General features: G+C 41.4%; 1 protein-coding gene and 2 long non-coding RNA genes across 5 annotated transcripts in view; 2 read left to right on the plus strand and 1 right to left on the minus strand.

The window, feature by feature from the left end:
* Positions 1-10: 10 nt before the first annotated feature.
* On the plus strand, positions 11-11,661 carry LOC121070851. Its single transcript, XR_005820265.1, has 4 exons — positions 11-424; positions 1,036-1,099; positions 4,047-10,191; positions 11,309-11,661. It is a non-coding gene; the product is annotated as an uncharacterized LOC121070851 (long non-coding RNA).
* Positions 7,841-15,854, minus strand: LOC121070850. 2 transcript variants are annotated; one of them, XR_005820263.1, is made up of 4 exons: positions 15,433-15,854; positions 14,361-14,572; positions 10,117-11,023; positions 7,841-9,174 (listed from the first exon to the last, which is right to left on the minus strand). It is a non-coding gene; the product is annotated as an uncharacterized LOC121070850 (long non-coding RNA). The 2 variants fall into 2 exon arrangements; XR_005820264.1 differs by having other exon boundaries at positions 7,841-10,412; positions 10,779-11,023; positions 15,433-15,846.
* Positions 15,855-16,078: 224 nt separating this feature from the next.
* Positions 16,079-22,220, plus strand: part of IPO7 (importin 7) — a 35,377-nt gene continuing 29,235 nt past the window's right edge. The window contains exon 1 of one of the 2 annotated variants that reach the window (XM_040558588.1): positions 16,079-16,332. In XM_040558588.1, coding sequence (XP_040414522.1) covers positions 16,249-16,332 — 84 coding nt within the window. In that variant the 5' untranslated portion in view covers positions 16,079-16,248. Of the gene's footprint in view, positions 16,333-20,348; positions 20,367-22,220 lie in introns of those variants that run through there. The other variant, XM_040558589.1, reaches the window with a different exon arrangement.

Genomic DNA, 22,220 nt, shown 5'->3' on the forward strand with positions numbered 1-22,220 from the left:
GTGGGTAAATACGGTGGGGCGGGGGGGAGCTCCAGCCCCGCCCGCAACGGCCGCGGCGCGAGAGGAGCCCGCAGGCGGCCGTTGGGCAGCGGGAGGAGCCGCCAAGCGTGGGCTGTGAGGGGCGGGGGGACGCGGAGCGGCGTTATTCGGCAGCCTGGTTTGGCACGAGGAGGTTCGCGCCTCTCCTTTGGAGAAGAGGGCTGGCTGGCTGGCTGGCTGACATCCCCCGAACTGCGGGAGGCTGGCGGCCGGCAGCCGCCTTCACACCGAAGCCAGACTCTGGCCCCGAAGCACCTATTGCCTCACCCGGCCCTTAGGCAGCGGAGCGCCTCTTAACCTTTCAACTCTCCCTGCCAGCCGCAAGCGTTGCAGTAAGCGTTCTCCGGAGAGAACACCGCGAAACTGCCCAGGCAGCACACGTTGTGTAAGCTCTTGGGCAGGACTGTTGGCTGAGGGAGGGAGAGAGTGTGTCACCCTCTCTCCCCTTTCCAGATGTACTCGTAAATCTGTATCCCTTCATCTGGGCCTTCTTCCTAGAAAGGAAGCTCTTGTGAGAGAACTAGGCATTGCTCAAAGATTTAACTCCTGGCTGCCATCAACTTTATACCGTATCTAAACCTATCTTGTAAACTTCCTTGTGTAGGAAACAACAAATTAGTAATTTTACAGATCATAAGAAGTTCCTCACTGAGATGAAATTCCTCTGAGGAACATGCAGCTCAGGGTACAGCACCTGCAAAAAGGTTTTGCTTTGTTAACATTTGTACAGAACACACTTGCACAACAGTGTAAGTCACTACCAGCAGTTAATAGCCTAATATGCCATTACGCAAGTACAGGCCCTGCCAAATTCAGTGGGAGAAAATAATGCAAACCATAAATTGTCATCAGGTTCCAAACAAAGCTTTGAATCATGATTAGATTCCACATGAATCTTTAATTTACTTGGATTTTCTTACGTTTAGAATCTGTTTATTTCAAATTATTTCATTACATCTTGTAAATCACTTTTAATATTTTTATTTGGTATTTCAGAAATGCTAGTGCCTGGAGGAGCCAGTCAGGACTACAGACTTGTTGCTGTGGACATTGGTTCCAGGTGACAGAATCCTTTGGTTTTCCAAACCATTACACTAGAATATTGTACATACGAGTGAGATGGAAATTGCTGACACCATAGCAGATAGCTGTTTTCCCGTATTGTAAATGCATATCGTGTTCGTCATGTCTCTGTGATTATTCCATTGCTTCTGGTACTCCAGGTAAAGTGATCCAAATAGCAGGACTTCTTCCTTAGCTGGACGACTTCTGACATAATGTTAAATTGATATTAAGCTGAACAGTATCGGAAGTAAAATTATAAATCACATTTTCACTGTACAAAAAATTTTCTACCAAGTCATCCTGAAACAGAGGAGAAAAAGCTTGTACTGGAAGATTTAAATAAAATGCATACTACAGTTTAAAATCTGTAGAGCAGATTCTAAATGCTGCCAGGCTGGCCTTTATTTCATCTTGGTACAATGGATTGTACCACAGGGCATGAATCAGTGTGGAATGGTTGTTGTTCAGTAATCACTCAGAGCCAAAGAGTCAGGCAGAGCCTGCTTCAGTAGATACCTGACTTCTCACTGATCTCTGGTTTATACTGCATAGCCTCTGTGTTACCTAAATGCAGGTAACCTAACAACACAAATTAGGCAAACATCTGACTCTTGCTAAAGTCTCCTGTAGTCCCCACTATTCCAGACAGCACTGTAAGACACACAACAAATAATTACAGCAATACAAATTCACTCCGTGTCTCCCCTTCTATTCAGTACAAGTGCACAGCCTGCGGATGGTTCCCAAGGCACTGATTCTCCAGTAAGCTCCCAGCGCTACCCTATATAATTACAAATAGAGAAAAGAAGATAACTACTCAGCTCCGTGTTATGGAGCTCCAGCTCTCTGAATTGCTGCCAGTGTGAAATCTAAGGATTAATTAACTTAATCACTTTGAAGTTGAAATATACTACATACGTGATATTTGTTAACTAGATTATCAGAAGACTCTTAGACTGTTTTATGTTCTTTTTGGTTCCCCTCGGGAATACTGCTCTTGAGAAAGTTTTGGCTGTTTTATAAAACTTTGAAACTGTCAGTGGTATTTAGTATCTTCTGACCATTTAAACAGTCACCTCCAAAGATATCCATACCTTAGAAACATCAGCAGAACCTCTGCGTTCGCTCACAAGAAAAGTGACGTGTCTGGGGAACGTCCCTTAGGACTCTGTAAATAAAATAACTCAGAACCTATATTCAAAAAGTTAATTTAAATTTGTTTACTGGAAAGAAAACTATGACTGAAAAATACCACCATAAGCTGTATTCTTAAGGGTTCAGAAGGGAGAGAGTTTTGGTAACTTGGAACTCAGTGAGTGATCAAGGAAACTTTCAACACATGGTTGAGATCAGCTGTGCTGGAAACAGCTTCGCTCCACAGAGTACTGGGAATGATAGCTGTGGACTGAAAATAGATTTACTCTCTTCATGTATAAAGTATCACCTATATATAATATATAACTTCATAAACAGTCTAAAATCTCCTCTGTCTTTGGAGCTTCTTTCTAAATCCCTCCTGATAAGGAACATATACTGCACAATACATTGTTTGGCAGAGAAAGAATGATAAAAGTGCTCTGATCTCCAGTTAGATTTGCTCAGTGGCTTTGCCAGTGGGAGCAGCACTCCCTGTTCTTAGAGGCTATAGACAGAATTATGCAATTATCTACAAGCTTTGTATGAACCAATTTTTGAAAAATATACCTTAAACACGGAATATAAGACTTCAGAATCACAGAATCATCTAGGTTGGAAGAGACCTCCAAGATCACCTAGTCCAACCTCTGACCTAACACTAACAAGTCCTCCACTAAACCAGATCACTAAGCTCTACATCTAAACGTCTTTTGAAGACCTCCAGGGATGGTGACTCAACCACTTCCCTGGGCAGCCCATTCCAATGCCTAACAGCCCTTTCAGTAAAGAAGTTCTTCCTAATATCCAACCTAAACCTCCCCTGGCACAACTTTAGCCCGTTCCCCCTCGTCCTGTCACAAGGCACATGGGAGAATAGACCAACCCCCACCTCTCTACAGCCTCCTTTAAGGTACCTGTAGAGTGCGATAAGGTCGCCCCTGAGCCTCCTCTTCTCCAGGCTGAACAATCCCAGCTCCCTCAGCTGCTCCTCATAAGACTTGTTCTCCAGACCCCTCACCAGCTTTGTTGCCCTTCTCTGGACTTGCTTGAGCACCTCGATGTCCTTCTTGTAGGGAGGGGCCCAAAACCGAACACAGTACTCGAGGTGCGGCCTCACCAGAGATGAGTACAGGGGGACAATCACTTCCCTCGCCCTGCTGGCCACACTGTTTGTTATGCAAGCCAGGATGCTGTTGGCCTTCTTGGCCACCTGAGCACACTGCTGGCTCATATTCAGCCAGCTATCAACCAGTACTCCCAGGTCCTTCTCTGCCAGGCAGCTTTCTAACCACTCATCTCCCAGCCTGTAGCGCTGCTTGGGGTTGTTGTGCCCCAGGTGCAGGACCCGGCACTTGGCCTTGTTGAACTTCATACAGTTGGCCTCAGCCCATCTGTCCAGCCTATCCAGATCCTCCTGCAGAGCCTTCCTACCCTCGAGCAGATCGACACGTGCACCTAACTTGGTGTCATCTGCAAACTTACTGAGGGTGCACTCGATCCCCTCATCCAGATCATCGATAAAGATATTAAAGAGAACTGGCCCTAGTACTGAGCCCTGGGGGACTCCACTAGTGACCGGCCTCCAACTGGATTTAACAATTGTATCTGAACCAAAAGGAAAAATGCTTTTCTGACCTGCTGGAAAGAACCAAAATACATTTGACAATCACTAGAGTGGTAGCTAAGTGGTCAGCTATATGAAGTCACTTCCTTCTGTGGGTGGTTGGATGGAACATTTTATTTTTATCAAATTGAAAGAGCTGTCTTCCCACAGCACAAAAAAACTTGTATTTGCTTCTTTTTAGATTCACGCCTGGATAGACTGATGGAGCACGTGTCACATGGCTGAATCATTGACACTGCCAATGCTTTGTAGACTGAGTCATGCTGATTGTCAGCAAGGGGAACGAGGAAGAGAGACTGAGAGTGATCCTACTCCTGAGAGCTTTTGGCTGAAAAGTAAGAGTTTAAACTTCAGAATAATGTAGCTGACTTTGCTTTAAATAGAACAGGGAGCTACTTTGCTGGCATCTCAGCGAGACAGTAGCAAAATGAAGCTGCAACAACCTGAAAGGCAGAAGACCTCAGAGCTGGTGTCAGTGCTTGAGACCATTCCCAGGGCAAAGCTGGAAGTTTCTGAGCACTCACTACATTGTCTCTGGAGGGCTTTAGGCCTGGTATGGCTCAGTGATGGTGCTGAGTTATCTGTCAGCTTGGGGGCGGGGTTGGTTGCTGAGGTAACTGATTTCCCAAATACAAAACTGGCTTGGAAGCAAGAGGGTAAAGTGAAAATCCAATAGGAATCCCAATGAAGAGAAAGTAGGTAGCTTGAACCAGTTCAGACAGGAGGGTGGCCAGAGGCCCTGCTCTTGGAGTACAGATGTGCAAAGAAGCACCTGACAGTCATTCTGAGATAGCTACAGGAGATCTGTAGTATAGCAGTAAATACGCACAATACCCAGAAATGTGGGATATGATTGCCTATTCAAAAGTTTCGAAAAAATCTATATCAGCGGATCTAATTTATGTCAACAAAAATGTAAATTAAGATGTAAATTTAAGACCTCTGCCTACCTTAACAAAGATTTACAGTCCTATGAAACCTATACCTGGGATGAAAATGTTAACCACGCTGTAATTCCCCAAGTCATGCATATGCTCTTATTGTTTTACAGGAAGGTCCTTCCTCAGCTTAATTTATATCACTTGGGAAGGAAATCAAGATAACAAAATTGTGTATACAACTGTGCTGATGTAACAAATAGACAAATCCTAAGTACACATGGTCTTTTTACCACCTTTCACTGATTTGTTTAAAGATACTATAAAAATAATTTATGAACATTGTTCCAAGAAGTTGACTTTAATGTAATTAAAGCACATCTAACTTCATTCATCTATATGGATGCAATGTTCATATATAAACTTTTAACAGAGTTTTAACAGAGTTAAGAATTTGTAAAGGAGTCCACTTTTCCTCAGTTCTCTTAACTATGGTTTTGCAGGAGTACAATAAAAAATGCTTGGAGTACTGTGTAGATTAAGCAGTATCTGTCAGAAATTAAACCTCTAATATTTATGTGATCATGATTATATCCAAATTACACTTTAAATCAAATAAACCCTTTGCATGGAATGGGGTTTGTGTATTTTGATGAGCTTATACCTCATATTTTCGTTAGTTGTAGTAAAAACCTTGAGGATGTAACTGGTGAATAAGCATCTGCATGGAAGGCAAGTTAGGATGGAATGTGCTGATAAAAGCGAACAGAGAAATGTCACCAAGTGAGATGCATAGAAATAAGCACTTATTTGCAGCTGGATAGTCCTGGTTGTGTGCATGAAGGATTAGAAATATCTTGGCACCAGAGCCACAGGTAATGAAAGCTTTTGTTTGTAAAAGTCAGTGCTCAAGGACAAAAGATGAAAACCAACTTAAACAGCAAGCGAGAGCCAAACTTATAAGAATTAGATTGTTTTGAGTCTGAACTTGGGAATCATAACCATTTGGATTGTTTTCTCTCCTGATAGTTTCTTTATATGAAGGTATGTTTGTTAACTCCTATTGTACATTTTATGTACATACTGTATCTATGTACATACAAATGTACAAAATACACCTTTTAAGTCAGACAATTTCCATTTTTAGTGGTGTGTATGTATCTTATTGCTGCTCAATTAATTAGAAACAGTAAAATAGATAGCTATGATGTTTCTATTCCAAAAGTTAAAAATAAAGGCCAGATTCTCCTTTCTGATGCAGCTTTTGCTCCTCTTAAATAGTTCAGAGATCACCTTAAATAGCTTGCTACATTTTTTTCCCCACCACATTCTCCAATGGTGTATATGAAACAGGGAAGGAAGCTTTTCTGGTTAGTCTGCTCATACCCTGTAGTCGAATTCTCCTGATCTGGCCTGTAAGGCTCTTCCAGTAACTAACTATTCATTATGACTGGGCTGATAACCACACAACAATGAACAAATGCATAACTATTTGCAACCACACACAGAGTTAGTTTTTAAGAAATATATACCAGGTCATCATTAAACCAGTATTCCGCAACAGAAAATAATTAAAATTCAGGGCAACATCAAAGGGGCAGAATGTCAAAATCGAAACATTTTAGAAAAGCTGCTAACATTCTGAGAAATTAATTGCTATACGTGTTTTCCTATGGGAAATTATTAAATTAATTGAAAAAGCTATAATATGACTGATAATACTTACTATCATGATAAATGAGCATCACAGAGTCAGTTGTTAATCAGAATTAGAGATTAAATGGGGATGGGCTCGTAAGTATAGACTGTTTTCACCTAAGGCAGTTCTTTGAAAGAAACCTCTTCATTTTAATCTTGAACATTATGCACCCAGTCCTAGACACGTTTCCTGTTGAATGGCTTGGCTGAATGCAGAAAGTCAGATCTACAAATGTCTGTGATGAGGAAATTCACACACTTTTTCTACCGCACACAACAGTAGGTCCTTTTTGCCCATACACAGACAACAGAATTAGCTTTTAGGCCCACTTCCCTCAACAGAATTGGCTAAAACCAATGACTGCAGAAAATAAATGTCAGATGCTTGTATAAAACTTACTATTAATTAATATTATTTAAGAATTTCTGAATAAGCAAGGCTAGTAGAGAAAAAAATGAATGCACAGGAAGGTTGATAAGGGGTTTTATAAGAACTAAAAAAGCTGGTATGTTATTATTCTGTAGTAATCTTATTGTAGCTGAACCAGCATGTTTGCCTTTTATGTAGAATTACTTGCTGTACTGGTGATACAATTAATGCAAATACTTTAATAAGCTTTCAGCTTGATTTAGCTGTAGCAATTCCTTATTTTATCATGTCACCCCAGCAGAAATATGAATCCAAATTCATTTTACATTCTGAAGAAATTTTCACATGCATTTCACATTCTGGTCAGGAAACGCCAGGGGTTGAACAGCAGAATCCTGGCCAGCTGGAACCAAGGTATATGAGGAGTGCTCAAGGAGGAAGCTGACATAGCTCTTATTATCCCGAGAACATGATGTTGGCCTGCATGCACCATTCACATGCCTTCAGAAAGTGAAATGAAGGGCAAGTTTTCCACTTTGTTACTTCACAAAACACGTGGAAAAGTTATAGAGACTTGTGCAGCCAAAGACGGGTACTGGCAATATGGTTCTTGTGTTTCCACACACACTCCCTACTTTGCTGTTGCAGCTACTGGAATTAGCATGCAGGAATCCTGAGGTGTGTTTGTCCCAAACGCCATGCTAACAGCTAATTTTAATCTAGCTGTGGGCTACCAAGATCCTGGAAGCCACTGGAGTATGAATTTCTGGGTCAGCTCTGTACTAAGCTAGCCTCAAATAATGGTAATACATCTGGGCTGCTGCTCATGCAGAAGCTAAGATAAAGCTATGTGTCCTTTGTGTTCATATGTCACAGGCAGAGAGATACCCAGCCACAGTATGCACGCACCCCAGCTCCCTCACCTATTATTCCATATGCAGTTATTGGTGCAGCAATGGTGCCAGTCATCAAGATATGCATACACATGCCCACAGGTAGAGTATAAAGTTGAATGATAACATTTTCATCTCCAGTTTTAGCATCTGTTTTTTTCTAACAACTTACATACAAAATAAGTCCTGTGTTTACCCTTCCTCAACAATATTAAGCCTTTTGGTAAAGAAGAAAATACTAGTACTTAAAACAATATAGCCCAACAGAAAACATACACATTCCATTTAGATATCGATACCAAATTGTAAAGACTTGCAAAGAATAAACACGAGTCACCTCCACAAAAGTGCTAATCAGTGATTCAACAATTTAGAAAAGATAATACCTAAAACACAAGCAAAAGAAGGAAATTAAAATAAATTGGCCTTATAACTAAAAATTGTATTTTTAATACACTAAAATTCTGATACTTATCTTTGCTGTATCTAGGAAATACACCTTTCATATATCTCCACACCTTTCAACCCCTATATTGTTGTGGTTTTTTTTCCTCCTTTTAACATAAGCAGCTATCTAAGGTTTAGGGTCTTTAGAGCTATTTCTAATAGAAAATTTAGTGAAGGAGTAATGTACTTTATGAAATCCTATTTATTTATAAAATACATATCAAAAGTTGTGCTTTGCTTAGTGTAGCAGGAATCAAATAGAAAGGGTAGTATGTTTCTTTTAGTACTTGTAGATACTATTTCCAGCTTGTCTTCTGCTCACAAACTCTGTATCCAATCTTAGTTTTATTCCTAATCAGCTCTAAGTGCTTCCCTGCTGATCTCTGGATATTTCTTTGATGCCTTTTTATGCTTCCCCTCAAACACAGAACTCAACAAGCAGCAGTATCCTTTGCTTGCAGTCCCACCCAAAGAAATGCACTTGGTCATGTAGTTCTGATTCTTCAGCTGCCCTGCATGGGATCTGTGGTTTTAATGCAGTTCTGGTTATTTCAGCTATATGTTCCACAAAGGAACAGAACTAGATTTACATTTTTTTTCTGCCTGAAAAGTTTCTATCTATCTGCTTCCTCTGCATTATGCAGAAATCTCATAACTGTAGTCTCCATTTACTTTACTTTTCTAGAAGAAAAAATGTGTATATATCGAATGGGGAAAGGAACAGAAAGAGTACCAGTGCTGCTGATGATATCAGTGCTGCTGATGACATCAGTGCTGCTCACCATCTGTGGAAAACTGCATAGTCTAAATATCTACTGACAATTTAAGGTGCTTCAGAATACTGAGCTTCCAATGCACTGACCCGGCTTGTGGTGTCACCTCACATTAGCATTAGGAATTGATGGTCAAGGCAGGCACACCTGGCTGCCTGGACTTGAGAAACTCTTCATGGGCAATTACATCTGCCACCAAGGAGCCATACTGGCATGCTTCGAAATACTGATGTGTTTTGGAGCGAACAGCCTAGAATTACACAGACCAGAATGAGTTAATAAACTGAATATTATGTTACTAGATTACTAAAATTATTAATGCGTGTATGTTGTTCTCTGCAAATGAAAAGCTTCTCCTAAGTGCTAAGAATTTATTCTGGGTGTATTTTTAATATAATAAAATCCTAGTCCTGTTTTACTCTACTCATTGTTACTTAATCAATTTTAATGGAATGAATATGATTATAGAGATTAAAATTTATCTAAACAGGACTAACTTGAACTCTGTCTTATTAAACAGGAAGAAATATACTTCGATAAATGTACATATAGCTTACATAAGCTTCAGTTGAACATATATTACTAACAGTACCACTAAAGTTATAGCTTAAATGTACTTTTTTACTCTCAGAGAACTTCAGATTTTTTTTGCCTGTCCCCTGGCTGAACATCTTTAGTTATTTCTGAGCAATTTCAGTTGATCGCTGTGCCTGAGATGTAAAAGCTGCAATAGTAAGTTTGTGTTTTCAAAATTAGCTTCCACTTGAACACTAATAAATCATAGATGTAAATCCCCTATCCTTAGATTTTCTAGAAATTTGTTTCCTCAAAATTTAAAGTCTGCATTACAATTTAACCTACAAGTGTCCATTTTAGGCACAATCATAAAAAGATTAGTTGAGCTTGGAGTCCTGCTTAAGGGACAGGAAGGAAAGGACATACTAGTTTTCTTGCAAGAATAAAATAAAACAAAGCACATAGTGCATTCAAAGAAAAAGCATTCCTGGAGAGCACTGTGATCACAGTCATTCTGAAGACCCATTATGTTCACTTGCAACAATTCTGTGATCTTCAGTATGTGTTCTCATTTCAAAATAACACAGCACAGTCCATTTAATGCATTTCTAACTTCTGTGGTTTTGGAACTGAATTAAAAACATGAAAGGAGCATAAACTGTTAGTGCCATCTTACCAGCTTTCACAGGCAGCGGTTACTAACTCTTGTTCTTCTCCACAGGGTATCACAGATCCACCGTTCTGCAGCTTTGTGAGTACGGCATTTTCCCTAGTGGCCATGAAATTCATTTTTTTTATACAGAATTTACCATTCTCTGAGTCTGATGTTCCATTTTCTGTGCATGTGCGCCATTGAGGCTTATTTGAAACTGCCTCTTGCTGTTTCATTTTCCTTGCACGAAGAAAAGGAAATTTTCTCTTGGGGGTAGAGTTAGAGAGCTGGAGGGGACTCCGTATTGCAATGAGGGGAAGCTAAAAGCCAAAATGCATATACAAATATAAAGGTACAGGCTGAAAATAGTGCATGAGGTAGGAGGAGATAAACTGCTGTAGCTACAGACACTTTCGTTCCATTGCCCCACTGCACAGAGCCTGATGTAGGTTCCGCCTGGGTTAGCTAAACTTCCACACTGTGGAAACTGAGCTTTTGGGTACAGAAACATCCACCTTGAAAGCAAACACCAAAAAACCACAAATGTCCATGCAGTTTATGATCACATCATCTAGTCCAACATCCTGTACAGTACTGGCAATTCAAGTTTATTCACGTATTTTTGATTAAAGCCCCAATCCTGTTGGTTTGACTGAAGTACAGCTTGTGTTTTTAGTAAAACATACCTTCCAGAATGGCATCCAGTCTCAGTCAGAAGACACTGAGAGATGGGATAATGATTACTGCCACAGGGAATTTGTTTCAGAGAGTTTCTTGTTTCATCCATTAGATACTTGATCCTATTGCATCTTTGTTCACTGAAGAGCTGTGCAACACATACAGCACTTTCTTCCTGAGGAGATACTGTCACTCTTTTCCCCACCTTGCTGCCCAGAGTCAACTGTTGAGAGTTCATGATGGAGTCCTGTACCTTTGAGGAAAATTTATTAAAAAAAAAAAAAAAAGCCACTGTTAGAAGCCCGTTTTTTCTGAACTCAGAAGAATTGAATAATGACTGAATCTTGTTTTCAGCCTCTGTCCCCTGGGAAACCTGTCTGAATATACGTTTTAACATCTGCTCAAGCCTTACCATCTGGATGGAGCGGGTGGGGGCAGATTGTTATTTGGGGAAGGTGCGGGTTGTAGTAATATTGAGCTCATGGCTACATAAAGGAGCTTAGTGTCTTCTTTACATCCACTCTGAACAAAACTTCAGTGAGTTTGCCTTGGGGGTGAAGCCAACACCCAGCTGCCTAAAGGAGATTGAAGGGAGCTGCACAACCACACGAATGGTATGCCATGGCATTCTGCTCTCCCAGCTGGAGCTGACCTCAGAGCAGGGACTTTGGAAGGAACCTCCCTTACACTGCCCACCACATCTCTGCTTTGTTTAATCATTACAGTAGTGACTGGCATACAGTAATCAAGACTCCTCAACTTTTGTCTTAAACCTAACTTTGACATTTCAAATATGTCTCTGTTTTCTTCAGCTCATACTATTTTAACGGGTATTTGATGTAATCCAGTTTGTAAATACTTAACAAATATAAATACTTGAACTACTCTCTGGCAACATAGCATCCATTGCTTCAGCACCAGAGGAATGGGTACATTGCTTCCCTACTCCCCTGTTTGAGACCTCTGCTTACAACTTGAAGATTGTTCTAAGTCTTTTGCCATAATGTCCTGCTGGGAGCTCACATCAACTTGTATGCTCACGGCATCACTGACAATACTTTCAGACTACAGAAACTTGCCTGCATTTTCTGTTACTAAATGAATAAGTTAACATTTGGCTACATCAAAATGCATCTTCGTTGTTCAGGTTACCAGCTTGTCCCATCCATATTGGATTGTTTTGCTGATCTCGTGGCATCCTCATACGTGATCTGCTGTGATTTTATAGTTGTTTCAAAACAATTATGTTTTACAGTATTAAATAGCAAAGAGTCAGCTAGTGGTACTAGTAGAAATTCAACAGAAACTGGTCCAATCACTTTTCACTTATCTCCTTTTTTATGAGAACTGTAAGTTAGCCTGTTCTCAATCCATTCCATGTGCGCTCAAGGTTATAACCTAAGATGTTTTTAAGGAAAAAGGTCTCTTCATTCTGCACCATTTTCTCAACAAACTAGAGAACTCCTCAATTAATCACCTTTGTTGATTTTACACCGAATCACATCATCAGTTTCTTTTTATAGCTTCATTTCTGAATCCTGTTGGAGCTTTTTATTTCATCACTAATATAAATAGTTATTTGCAAACTTTGCATATTGGCACAACATTTCTGTGCACACCTTTTCCTCCTTCTTATCATCTTTTGGAGCACAAGTAGCTCCAGGACAGCTTTGGGTGCTGGTGATCCATCCACTCACTCCGTGTCCAAATTTCCTTTGGATTTGGAGTACCAGGCAATACCTTCACATGCAAGTATTTTTTTCCAATTGGTGTTGTGAATGCTGTTAATGCATTAATACACTGTATTTGTGTAGCTGGAGTCAATTTGGCTGCTGTCAGAGCACCCCTTCTGGCACAGAACAGTGGAAAACAGCATTTAACAGTTACTACACTTCTTGGAATATGTAGATGGCAGGAAAATTTTTTGAAAAAAAAAATAGATCTGTTGCAAGCACCCAGACTTGACAAGGCTCAAGAAAGATCTTTGATAGCTGTGCTCCCTGTACACACACATTTTTGGCATCTAACTTTTCATTTACTATAAACTGAATTGTACTCTAGAAAGGCATACAGGCCAACCGCTGCTCTGCAGCCAGTTCCAAGGGAGTGTGCTACTTTATTAAAGCTGACAAATATCATCTTTGTTATTGTTCCAGCTTTCTGAGGAAAATACACATGACTGCTAAACCCAAACCAGTTTATGAGAGTATGTTTATATTCAGGAGTAATTGTAACTGATTTGTATCCGATGTTTGAGACCTGTACAATACCACATATGCCTTTTATGAGATAATTTGAGAAGCTCCATTCCCTCACAATGGTCTTTGGCTGTCCACAAGTATTCATACATGACAGAGAACATTATAATGCAGCTAATCTCTGCAGCATATATAACGATTTTTTTTTTTTGGTTCTGAGATCAAGAATTTGTTTTGGCTTGTCTGGCTAAGGGACAAATTTTTCTCTAATGTTAAGTCTTGTGATTTGAAATATGATTTAAAAATGAATTCTTATATCAGCTAATCTAAAATATGTTGAATCTTGCAAGATATTTACTACTGCTTCGGTGGGATATTATGCCCCTCCCGTGTCCACTGAACAGATTTGTCTAAAGTTCTTACCAATTATTGTTCTCTATTGGCTACTTTTACATGTCTCTTTTGTCTGGCTAATACTGTACAAAGAAAATATCTCACAGAAGTAGGTGTATTTATCCAATCCCAATAAAATTTCAGTGTTTAGGATGCCACAGCTCACCTGTTCCTCATACTTTGATGCCAGTTGTCATCTGTTAGGCTGTTCCACTCACACTTCTAGTATGTTTGTTTTCTTTGATCCTTACTGTTTCATCTCCCTCTTTAAAAGTAAGTTACCCATTGCAAATGGCATCAACAAATTGTTCAGATTTGCAATAAAATCCTTTTTAACCTCATGTATGTTTCTTCTTAGAGCTAGTGTCCAGTCTACCTGAAATGTCCAGCCTGGCTGAATCCTGTATTTATTAATTTCTGTGAGCCATTTATGAATTTAACCCTGCGGTGAGATTAGTTATTGCTATTATTTCTGGGCCAGCAGAGATACAAATGCAAACATTGTTGTGAAGGTAAACATTCCCTGGCATACACTATCTTATGTTTCAGAATACTCAGACTCTGGACAATTGCTTACATATTCTTCTGCATATTTCTTTTTTGGCCTCCACTTTTGTATACAAATGGCAACAGCTTTGGTGACAAGCTTCTGTAGCCACAGCACCTCTGTGGCTGTGGCTACTGCTGTGGCTACACTGTTGTGCTTCTTTTCCCTGCAGCGTTTTGCATCTGTATAACTGACAAAGAGTATTATGTGTAACCAGCACCTCATGACCCCTTTGTCCTTTCAAGTTCTTATTTTTCTTTTTAGAGAAAACACATTCTGTCTCAAAATTTGTTGATCAGCTTAGTGTCTAAGTTCTCTCTGGTTAGAGGCATTATTGCTTTGCTCCTTTGATACAAAGAGCATTAAGATTTGATCTTGTTATCTGTGCTGTGACACAAAAGCACGGAAAATATTTTGTTGTAGCTCTTTGGATGATATTAAGTCTACAGTACCTTTGTTTACATTTTGGACAACATCCAGAAGAGGCATGTGACTGCAGATCTGGGCAGCATGTAGAATACAGTAATGACATCATGTCCTGAAATGATGCTACATCGCCACTTGGGTCTACTCGGTCTGTGTGTTTTCCAGGCTTACTTAGAAAGGCAGCCATTCATCACTTCTTCACTGTTTAGTTTTAAAAATGAGGCACTAATTTTCATACCTGCAATAAATAAATAAATAAATAATCTATGTAGTGTAAATTGCAAAAGTTTTTAGCATTACATTAAAAAATAAAGAAAATAAAAACATTAAAAATAAAGAAAATAAAAACATTAAACAGCAGTAAGAGAAACTGAGAGATATGGCTTTTATCCAGAAACAGTCATGGAAAAGCTACTGATTTGGAATTTTTATATATAAAAGCAACTCTGTTATGCTCTTTCATATTCTGAAAGACACTCTAGATAAACCTAATGGAGATTTTGCCATCTGAGATGGTACCGGTTGGCCTGCCTTAGGCCATTCCCTGGGACTGAGGCCAACTGGTAGAGGAGGGCCTTTAAAATCAAGCTGGCTCCATGTAGGCTACATGTGGGGAACGGCCTGTGGCCCATGCTACCTCCATGTATGGGAAACACTTGCAGGACCACTAGCATAGTAGGGTGGCAACAGCAATCAAACTTTAATGTGGTATTTCCCAAAGGTCTTTAACTTAACTGGCAAAGAGATAGCACCCTTTATCAATTCACTATTTTGTATCACTTAATTTATATTGTTTGCCATATGTATCTGCATTTCTGCTTTTTCCGTTGATACTGTTTCTTTGATAATATGCCATCATTTTAGAATTGTCCCAGGATGAGCTGGTTGTGAAACTTTTTTTTCTCGATTGAATTATTTGACTGCCCGATAAACTCCTCTCACAGAAATAACAAAACCATTTTCAAGTCTATCACTGAAAGTCACCTCCCAAAGAAGACAGGACACTGAATGACTCTCTATACTACCAATTCCATTTTACAAATAGCTATGCAAACAACTTATTTACATAAACAGCGTTACTTATTTTATTGTGATTACCCATGTAAGTGAAATTACTTCACTGCCTAAGTGCTTGTGGGGGAAAGCCCGCAGGAGTCCCTTAGAGAGGACCAATTTAGGCATCCTACTTCCAGTTCTGTGGCAGGGTCAGCCCTTCCAGAGACCAGGGCTCCGCTCACACTGGATGTCTGGCAATGTATGACACGTCTTCGTCACCTCACCGCGGCGTTTGCCTTGTCGATAAGCCCCGCACCACACTGGACGTCCCCGAACGCTTACGAACTGCGTGCAGCCAGCGCGGCACAAAGCACGCGCCTGTCGAGGAGACCCACGCCGCCTCCCTTCCTCACGAAGAAGGGCGCTGGCGGCGCCCCGCGAGCAGCCCGCCGGGCGCACCGGGCGGGCGCTGGGGACCCAACAGCCGCCGCGCTCCCTTCACCGCCCTGCCCCGGCGAGCAGCGCGGCCCAGCTGCCGCCGCCACGCTGCCTGGGCGGTGCTGAGGCGGCGGGCCCAGCCTGCAGCCCCCGGCCCCGGTCCTCCCTCCCCTCAGCGGGCGGGGCGGGGCGGCGCGGCGCGGCGCGGCTGCCTCCGTTGAAGGCGCCCCGGCGGCCGCCGCCTGGGTCCGGGCGCCGCGCGGCCGGGCGGACTACAGGTCCCGTGGCGCCCCGCGGCGCGGAGGCGGGGCGCGGGCGGCGGAAGGGGCGCCGCTGCGGGCGGCGGCGGGGGGCAGCTCTATCCGGGCCTTTGGCGCTCCCCTTCCTTTCGCGCCGGCGGCCGCTGCGAGGCGGCGGCTCCATGTGCGCACGGCGCGGCGCGGCCCCGGCTCCCGCCCTCCGCCTCCCGCCGCCGCCGCCATGGACCCCAGCACCATCATCGAGGCCCTGCGGGGCACCATGGACCCGGCGCTGCGGGAAGCCGCCGAGCGGCAGCTCAACGAGGTGAGGGGCGCCGCGGGGCCTGGGCTGCAGCCGGCGGGGACGGCGAGGGGACGGCGCGGCCGGGGCAGGGCCGGGGGCAGCGAGGCAGGCCCGGCCCGGCGGCGGCGGAAAGGGGCCGGGGGCGCGGGGGGACGGGGCCGGGGGGCCGCCGGGGAGCGCCCCCCCTCAGACCCGTCCCCCCGCTGAACGGCCCCTTCCCACGGCGCGGCCGGGCCCCGCCTGGTGCTCGCCCGGCCCCGCTGCCCGCCGCGCATTGTCCCCGGCACATGGCAGCGGGGCCCGGCCGGGACGGGCGGGGCCGCTGAGGGGCTGCGGCGGCGACAGGAGGCGGCCGGTGCCTTCCCTGCCCGCGGCCGCTCGGCCCCGTGGCGCTCCGCGGGCAGAGCCGCGCTGGCGGCGTGGCACAGGGCCGCGGCTCCGGGCCTGCGGCTGGGACCTGGACTTTTGGCCTGGTCCGGGCTGTCGCTGGGGCGGCTTTCTGCCTCTTCGGAAGGCAATCGCTTGTCAGGGGGCGCGGGGAAAGTAGCAGCGACCCCGGCGCTTAGTGTTTTTAATCAGTGGAGCCAGCAAGCGTGAGAGGGCCGTGGGCTGAGTTCCCACATAAAGCCAATAGATCGGTATTGCTTGCTCTTCGTACAAATCCTTCGGGCTCCGGCTTCAGCAGCACTGCCGAGGTAGGTGCGCTCGGTGGGTGCAGTATCAACACGTGCCCAGGAGATGGGTGAAGGCAGAGTTCCCAGCCTAGCTGTGTCATCCGCTTAGGCTGTTCACGTGTCGTGTAGGGATACGACAGGACTGGTAGATCCTAGTTCAGCAGGCTTCAGTTTTGGAAGATTGCTGTCATTTTGTTTCACTTCACCTGGTAGGTGAAAACTTCTCTTTATTGATGCAGTTCAGACTCCGGGCTTCTAAACATTTTTGAAAAAAAGGTGTTCTAGCATTTGACTTAGAGGGGAAGGTGATAGCTTCACGAAACAAGTGAAAGGTAGGCCTGTGTGGCAGCTCTCAGCATACCTTTTCATTGGGATTTTCCACAAGTTTTTTCTCTGTTGCTCTTAAGCATACTTTAGGCCTAACAAGATACATCTAATGCAGTGGATGTTCACTAAGCTTAGATAAAAGTGGGCCAAATGTGCTGCTGGCAGCAGTGAAACTTTCAAAAACTAAAGATATAACTTACCATGTTATTAAAATGTGTAATTAAACTGAATTCTTGGAAGCTATTTAATAAATGAATGTTAGGTACATTTGAAATCCATGCCTGTAAAACTACTCGATGGTGAAGTTAGATTTGTATAAAGTTTTCCGTATGTTTTTGTATTTTTATATTTTATATTTTTATATTTTGTATTTTTAGTATTTCTTATTTGAGTCAAAGAAAACTAATGTAATTGCATACAAAGACAACGATATATATGGAATCTTAAACTGGCTCTAAAATGCAAGTTTTTGTATTCTGTGCATGTTAACATCTATATATAGTAACTTGCTTCAAATCTATTCTAGCTATTTTCTGCAGGTATTGAGTTGCTGAACGTGCAGGAAATTGCGTTCTCTGCCATTCAGGTTCTTCAGCAAATGGCTAACTGTTATGTGAAGGATCGTGCTAACCGTCAGCTGGTTTTTGTTCATGTTTCTGAACCAAAACACAGCCTACCATATACTACACAAGTATTAAATTGGAATAAAATCTAAATATGTGTCCCTTTAAAAGCACCAGATGTTACTGAATCGTTGTGTAAGAATTATTTGAAATGTAGCCTCACTGATCTTTCACAGACCATTTGTGATTAAAAAAAGTGAAACCTTAAATCTGCAAGCATTTGTACATGTATGTAGTTTTATTCAAGTGCACGGTTCTGTTTTTACGTAGTGTTGTTGAAATGAAGTACGTATTCACTTGCAGGATACTGGTCTGAATTTGTTAACTGTTAGAGCAATTGTGTTATCAGTGAATATTCCGTTTCAGATGTCTCTTTCTCTGTGCAGGTAAAATCATACAGCAGTGAATTATCTTCTTGTAGGTGGCCAGGGACGCACAAGTATTTTTATAATTTAAGTCTATTAGTTGTCCTTGGATGACTTTTTATTTTTATCTTTAATTTGCCTGAAATGCCTATGTTGAGCTGATGAGACTAGTTTTCAGTAGATGGATCACTTTACCTTATCAGAAAAGAAGGACCTTCATTCAGTAATTGATATTTCTAATTAATGGAAGAGTTAAATACCTAGATCTGTCTGCATCATACCCTATTAAGCAAGAGTTTCCACTGACAAGAGAAAAGGACTGGGATATATGATTCTTGATTTGTCCAGGCCTTGCTATTTTTCTTTGACCTTGGCTAAGTCATGAATTCTTCTGTGCTTTATTTCTTCTTTCACTAAGTTTTTTCAAGTTCTATTGTCTGCACTTAAAATGCTGTGAGAACTTGAGTTGAGATGTGCTAACTGCAGGTATCTCAGGGTTCTCAGTCTCTTTGGTTTTACTTTCTTTACTGTGAAGGCAAATGATAGAGAATGATACCACTGGAGTCCAACGTGGAGTTTCCAGCTTCTCATATAAATTCCGACTGATGATATGGAGGTCTAACGACTTTGGAGGGCTAACGTGGTCTTCATGTGTGACACCTACGGCTATATATCATAGCACTGTGTAAGACCAAGAATAGAGCATGAGTTTTGTGGCTGTCTGATTACCAGATCATGGGTGGTACTTTTAAAGTTCTTAGTATGACGTTTTATGAAATGAACACGATAATTTCCACTTCTCTCATTTCCATTTCCTTTTTTTTTTCCGTTTCTGTGTTTTGGTATGTGTTAGATGAGAGATGCTTTGTGAAAGGGTGGTTTTAAATTGTGTGTATTGAGGCTAGTTCGACACCAGAAATCCCCACAGGGGCGGTAAGGAATCAAGGGAGCCTTCAACAGGAAAAAGTTACATGCTTGAATCGTGTTAACTAATACAAGGTAAATCCAGCAGACAGAGCCACTTGCCACTTTCTCATGATTGAGAAAGCAGCTACCATGTGTGCTTAGCTAGCTTTTGCTAAGAGCATGTTCCTTTTTCCTCTGAATAGAAGAGCTAATAGGCGTCACAACTTGCAGACAGTATTCTGGTGAAATGAGCATCAAATAAATTTGCAAGGTCTGATATGCGTGTTTTTAGTGGACCTCAAATTTAGTTTACATATACATTACAGCTGTGTAAGAGGTGGTAGAACTAGCTTGCAAAAACCTGAGGTCAGAATGACTTCCATACCTGATGAGTTCTTAAAAAAGAATTGAAAGAGTGTTACAGAGCAGTTTGCTGGTTCAGCTTGGCCTTACAGTTCCTGACCTTACCTTTCTATAAAACAAAAAAACTTTCATCTTAATGTAACAGCTGTGTGGTCACCTAGTGCTGTTATGGCCTAGATTTAAAAAAACAAGTCACATAAACTATTCAGAATTGGAATGGAGGAGAAATAGTAAATTTGTATTTCTTCAGCTCATGGGAAAATAAATTATAGCCTTTATTTAAATGTGTGCTATTTTGAATAATTGTGTTAATAACCTAGGGTTCTAGTTCAACAACATATATTTAGTAAATATTTTAGCATCGTTCTGTTTGGCTTTTTTAGTAACAGCTAAAGAGCTACTTAGAGTTTACAGACTTAGAGTCTGTTACATTATGTTAAATTCTTAATGTCTGACAAGAATGCATGGAGGTCTTTTCACCTGAGATGAAACTTATTGTTTTTATCAGTTAGTGGCGTGCAGGCTTTCTGTAAGACATGAATAAGTCTCGTATTAAAGAAGAATGTAACTGACTTTCATGGGTATCATTGGCGGGGGAAAAAAGTGCCCTTGTGTACCATAATTAACTGTTGTTAGTTCTGTATGCCGTGAGATCATCTCTTTAATGTTAACTTCAAACTTGATATATCGTTTCAGATTGAGGCTGGCATGACACTTCTACTAATCAAACTGTTCTAGCACATGGCTAGCAAAGCAACTCTGCTAGGAAAACCTGCAATGAAATATGAACAAAGATTGTACGTTCTGGAATACTGATTGATATTAACAGACAGTGGTGCAATGTTTGTGGTCTGATAGAATACATTCCTCAGCTAGTGAGGCTGCATAGCAGAAATTGCTCTTGGGAAAAGTCCCTGAATTCTTTGGCTCTTAGACAACAGAAAGTCATACCAGTGACACGGCATGTTTGAAGATTTGTAAGGGGGAAGGACTAGAAATGACTTTTTTTATGTTGACTTACGTGTTGGGAAATAGACTTTCGGACAGAACCATTTTTTAATTGTCCCTGTACTTCTCTTAATTTCTTATTTCTAGAGGTAAAGAGCATTTATAACCAAGGAGCAGAAGACCGGGTTTTACTTGTGTCAAAACTTTAGTCATAGAAATAGTTTCTGTTCTCACACAGTTTAGAGTATGTAATAGAAGCCCTTGCGAAATTCTGATTTTGAACCTTGAATTGTGCAGGCATGGAAGTTCTCTGCAGGCTAACGCTGTTTACCAGTGGCTTTCATGGAAGTGGCATCAGTGCATTCTTAAGACTGGGGTATGCAAATGCCTGCAGAATCCTCTACGTTCAGATTCAGTTTCCTGGTACATATTTAATGAATCTTCATTTGTGAAGTATTTTGGCTAATCACATCCACCAAAACTAAAAGCCAGTGTTTGTATAGAATATATACCTAAAATAGGTGTGCTCTTCTGGTGGTGTTTTTTTAGCAGTGGTGTCGATGAACAGGAAGAACATGATGTCCCGAGGGTCAGTCATCGTTGGACAGTAAAAATACTAAAGATTAAAATAGCCAAAATGATGTGTGTTTAGTATTTTTAATGCCATAGATACAAAATTGGCACCTATGTGATTCTCATATTAAGTTCAGTTGTTTTATCTGAGTGCCAAGAAAAGATTGGATGTTATTTTTAATAGTAATGCAAAACAAGGGAACAAGTGGCCAGTTTTGTAGTACCCAGGGTTTTATTTGACTATGCAGTAGACCCATGCCTTCATGTAGCAGTCCTTCCTCCCCACGTTTCAGTTTCTCTGGAAGCATGTTCCTTGTGGGGGGATGGGAAAGGTTGTTGTGAAGAGTCTGGAATTCTTTTATATTTTTTATAGAATGCTTAGTAATGTTTATGGAGCTGTGTGTGAATTTAGTTAGAAACTGAAGGTGGTATTGAGTGAAAAGCGCAAGTTACTTCAAATGTTACCTTGTATGAAAATCACAAGTTATTTCTAGCCTGAATCTGTGCTTTGAACCACTGAAGGTGATAGAGTAGCTCATCTCTGTGATTGGTTAGTGTAGGATGCTTGAAATATTCATAAGGGTGATACTTTTAAGATGTTAGAAAACCAAGACAATGTATGGATGTTTTGGTCCTATAATTTTAAACTTTTTAATAGTTCAGGGAATCCAGTGAAAATATGTTAATTCCACATACTAATATAATTGACGTTTGTAGGAGCTTGCTACAATCACAGTCTCAGTCCTGATTTTTTTCATGTAGGAAAGATTATTTTTTGTGATTAACACTATTAAATTTCAACGTGTGGCAGTTTGGTTGTATGTTGAGGTCTATTTTTGTTGCTTTTTTTCTTTTAGAACACTTAACATCTTTTTATTCAATTTGTTTTGTTATTCCCATCAGTTCCTTGATAGTTCTTAAGCATCTCATTGTATTTTATATTTTTAATTCAAGTATCATTTACAGCAGCTTTACTTATAAGGTTAGTTATCGTTTATCATGAAAAAGGAAAAAGAATATTTCATTTTCAATATTCTAGGACTAAATATTTAATTTTCAAACATGAAATGCATTATGAATAATTTTTGGTATTAAAAAGGTAGTTGTTAAGTTTATCGTACTCATGATCG

This window comes from Cygnus olor, chromosome 5 (genome assembly GCF_009769625.2).
Source record: "Cygnus olor isolate bCygOlo1 chromosome 5, bCygOlo1.pri.v2, whole genome shotgun sequence".
NCBI classification, from domain to species: Eukaryota; Metazoa; Chordata; class Aves; order Anseriformes; family Anatidae; genus Cygnus; species Cygnus olor.